This window comes from Mchenga conophoros, linkage group LG17 (assembly GCF_057382185.1).
Source record: "Mchenga conophoros isolate Kocher_MC1m ecotype Shallow Benthic linkage group LG17, M_conophoros_male_GT1.1, whole genome shotgun sequence".
Lineage (NCBI taxonomy): Eukaryota > Metazoa > Chordata > Actinopteri > Cichliformes > Cichlidae > Mchenga > Mchenga conophoros.
The window spans coordinates 6,234,925-6,239,066 of NC_140542.1; the positions used below are offsets into that span (position 1 = coordinate 6,234,925).

At 47.5% G+C, this 4,142-nt stretch overlaps 1 protein-coding gene across 1 annotated transcript; it reads right to left on the reverse strand.

The window, feature by feature from the left end:
* Positions 1–500: 500 nt before the first annotated feature.
* On the reverse strand, positions 501–3,625 carry LOC146554974 (uncharacterized). The gene is made up of 2 exons (XM_085252805.1): positions 2,670–3,625; positions 501–2,639 (listed from the first exon to the last, which is right to left on the reverse strand). Exons 1-2 carry the CDS (start codon positions 3,138–3,140, stop codon positions 780–782), a joined length of 2,331 nt encoding a protein of 776 aa, XP_085108931.1. The 5' UTR covers positions 3,141–3,625; the 3' UTR covers positions 501–779.
* Positions 3,626–4,142: the final 517 nt, after the last annotated feature.

Genomic DNA, 4,142 nt, shown 5'->3' on the forward strand with positions numbered 1-4,142 from the left:
TTATTTTCATCAGCAGTGAGCAATGCCAAAACAATAAACAAAACTCCCTATAAAACAATCCCTAGTCTTCCCTACACCAAAATAAAAAGAGGCCAAAACAAAAGACAAGTCACTTACCTAACTATCTAACGAAAAACAGGAGAAAACTTGTTCAACAAAAGAAAACGGCTTCTCACGCCTACTAGGCTGCTACAGTGAAAGTTATACAGCAAAGATACAAAAAAAAAGTGACCGCCACTTGTTAACCTATTTACAATTATTTACATGGCAAGGCTAGAGGTACACGTGAATACTCCAGCCTGCACTACAATAACCACACACACAACTCCGTGATCGAGTCAACGGGGTTCCCCCAAAAAACACTCCCAGGTGTCTGTCATCCGGACGTTAAGTACTGGAGGTGGTCCATCAATTATCCAGTCCGAGGATAGGTAAAGACTCCACCCGGATACTTAGCAGCCACGCCCAGGTGTCCACCTCCTAGGAGAGAAAAAAGGGAAAATACCGCCACCATCCTCCGGTGGGAGGCACAACACCAACAAACACATCACTGGGTCATAACAGTTTCCCCCACCCAAAAAAAAAATCAAACATCCAACCCCACACAAAGATGTTTGATTTACGACCTAGAGAGGGCATCAGCCATAACATTCTCTAAGCTCTTATATATCGGATCTCAATGTTGAAATCCTGTAGGAGTAAGGACCAACGCATGAGGCGCTGGTTGCTGTTTTAGAAATGTTCTAGAAAAGAAACAGACTGGGTGGTCAATGCCATTTTCATCCTCCTGCACGAGCACTGCACCCGCCCCCAAAACACTGGCGTCCACCTCTGAATCCTTGGCCCCTCAGGAACCGCCCAGGGACACCAAAAGTCTCCAGATTGCGCTTTCGCTCCTCTGCCCACGTCAGTCTGAGCCCATTATCAGATGAGATGTTGTAAAAGAAAAACTTTGCTTTGTCATAGTAGCACTTTGGACCAAAATGATCCTCCCCTGAACTCAGCTGCAACCCCTCCTTTTCCCTTCCCTCAGAATTCCCATCTTTTAGATTCAGCCCCTCCTGTAACTTCTTCTCAAGCGCCTCCTTAATGAATTGCGCGTTGGAGGAATCAAAATCAAAGTCTGTGTCAAATTTAAGGGTGGGAGATGGAGCATTAGCCACCATCAGCTGGCCTCTTCTGCGGTCCCTATGCCGTCGAGGTCCTTGTCTTTTTCTAGCAGGTGGCCTGGTTTCAGCATTTTGCTGCTGACTGTCCTGAAAAGTGAATCTACTTGGGTCTGATTGCATGGTGGCTTCAGCGACCCTTGTGGTTTGAATATTTGTTCTTCCCGTCCCCTTGGGCTGCCTCCTATTCTGCTGTTGCTGTTGCTGGGATCCACTCGCACCTCTCCTCTGCCTAAATGTCTTTACACTGACGGTTTGAACAGCCTTTGATGTGGCACAATCGAAACCACTGTTATCTGTAAGTGGTATATCGACTACTTCTGGCGACGGAAAAACTGTGCCGCCAGCTAGATCGTTTCCCAAGATGATGTCAATACCTGCAACCGGTAACTGGGGTCGCACCCCAAGCTTAACCTCACCAGACAAAAACTGAGACGAAAGCTGCACCAAGTGTAAAGGAACCCGTATTACACACATCCTAACTCCCCAGGCTAACACATCCGCCCCACAACAGGATTGAGCTGAAAACGGTAAGACCCCCTCACGAATGAGCGACTGTTTCGCACCAGTGTCTCGCAAAATACTAACAGGAGTCCGCCGATCTTCTCCTATCAAGGAAACAAAGCCGTTTGACACAAACGGCTTAAACTCCTTATCTACTTTATCATTTTCGGGTGCCATCACCTCCCCCCAAGTAGGAGAGTTTGTCTGTAGAAGGTTTATTGGGGAAGGAGATGTACCCTCCCTGGTCATTTCTTTTCTCTTCAGAGCAGGGCAAACCGCAATAAGGTGTCCCTGCTCATGGCAAAAAAAACACACGCGGTTCTCAATGGATGAGGGGATGGCACGGCGGGTGCCCCTTGGAGACCATCTGGGCGGGCTACTGGAAGACGGAAAACTGTGAGCAGGAACCGAAAACACCACTTTGTGTGTCAACACAAACTCATCAGCCCGTATAGCAGCAGCGGCGAGAGTCGTAACCTTCTGTTCGTTTAAGTAGGTTACCACAGTGTCTGGTAGTTGATTTTTAAACTCTTCTAACGTCACCAACTCACGCAGGTCTTCCAAGGTTTTTACTTCTGTAGCATGACACCACTTATCAAACAGAGTTTTCTTTTCTCTGGCAAACTCCACATAGGTCTGGTTGGCGGATTTTTTCCCATCCCTAAATCTCTGCCTGTAAGCCTCTGGCACAAGCTCGTAAGCGCGCAGGACAGCAGCCTTCACCGTATCATAGTCAAAACTGTCCTCCAGAGAAAGAGCGGTGCATACCTCTTGAGCTTTCCCCACCAATCTACATTGGAGTAAAAGAGACCACACATCCTTTGGCCAGTGCAGCGCACCTGCGATACGTTCAAACACTGTGAAATACGAATCCACCTCAGTTTCCCGAAACGCCGGCACCATTTTGATGTGTTTACTCACATCAAAGCCACCACCTGGCATCGGGGCCGGTGGCTGCGGAGATGGCGACTGCGGGGATGATGACTCCGGGGAGGGTACCTGCGGGGATGATGACTCCGGGGAGGGTACCTGCGGGGATGGTGACTGCGGGGCTAACCGAGGTACAGGAGGGCTGGCAGACACAGAGGCTCCCCTCTCTACCTCCAGAGCCCTGATCCTCAAGTGCATAGCGTCCACCTCCAACTGCTGTTTCTTTAGCTCCACCTCCTTAATGCGCAGCGTTAACCGCAGCTCCTCCACAGAAGGGCTAGGTGGAAAAGGGAGATTTTTCAGTGGGGCAGAAACACCAGCAACAGCCCCCAGCTCAACCCCCCCTGCAGGACCCGGCTCACCAAACAACCCCCTGTCCGTCAACTGGACACACAGGAGCTCCCTAAGCTCTTTCTTCTTCGCAGTCAACGGCACAGTCACATCAAAGAATTCAGCAACAAGCAAGAGGTCAGCCTTTTTACACCTGTCCAACTTCTCCGCAGACGGGCTCAGAGTGAAGTCCTCCAACTTAAACTCCATCCTAACACACACACCCCCCCACACAAGAAAAAACCGCCAACCAAGAAAACAAGCCACAAAAAGAACACAAAAGAGACGAGCCCCCAATATGTTACGTTCTGGTCCCGGCAAGTAAATAAACGTAACAAATAGTTTGCCCCACTCACTTCCCACCCACGCACAAACCCCAACAACGACACCTTTTTTAAGTATTTAAGCAGCCATTTATTTTCATCAGCAGTGAGCAATGCCAAAACAATAAACAAAACTCCCTATAAAACAATCCCTAGTCTTCCCTACACCAAAATAAAAAGAGGCCAAAACAAAAGACAAGTCACTTACCTAACTATCTAACGAAAAACAGGAGAAAACTTGTTCAACAAAAGAAAACGGCTTCTCACGCCTACTAGGCTGCTACAGTGAAAGTTATACAGCAAAGATACAAAAAAAAAGTGACCGCCACTTGTTAACCTATTTACAATTATTTACATGGCAAGGCTAGAGGTACACGTGAATACTCCAGCCTGCACTACAATAACCACACACACAACTCCGTGATCGAGTCAACGGGGTTCCCCCAAAAAACACTCCCAGGTGTCTGTCATCCGGACGTTAAGTACTGGAGGTGGTCCATCAATTATCCAGTCCGAGGATAGGTAAAGACTCCACCCGGATACTTAGCAGCCACGCCCAGGTGTCCACCTCCTAGGAGAGAAAAAAGGGAAAATACCGCCACCATCCTCCGGTGGGAGGCACAACACCAACAAACACATCACTGGGTCATAACATAACATTGTACAAAATGAAATCAGTTTACTGTGAATGCATCCATATGGAAATTCTTTGTTGGTAAGTAAAATTCATTTATTAAGCGCTGTGCACAGAAAGAGTCAACTTGATAAGAACATGATGTTCCACAATGGCCAGTAAAAATTTAGTCAGCTACATTCCAAGTCCTTCATTTTAAAGGTACAAATATATAAGTTTTTAAAAAGGCAGGGACAAAATTTGTTGTAGTGCATT

Bases quoted from the DNA above. Each gene is read 5' to 3' on its own strand.
- LOC146554974 (XM_085252805.1), bottom strand. From the start codon at position 3,140: ATGGAGTTTAAGTTGGAGGACTTCACTCTGAGCCCGTCTGCGGAGAAG. The intron at 2,640-2,669 runs GTACCCTCCCCG...TCATCCCCGCAG, and splicing joins CGGAGTCATCATCCCCGCAG to TCGCCATCTCCGCAGCCACC.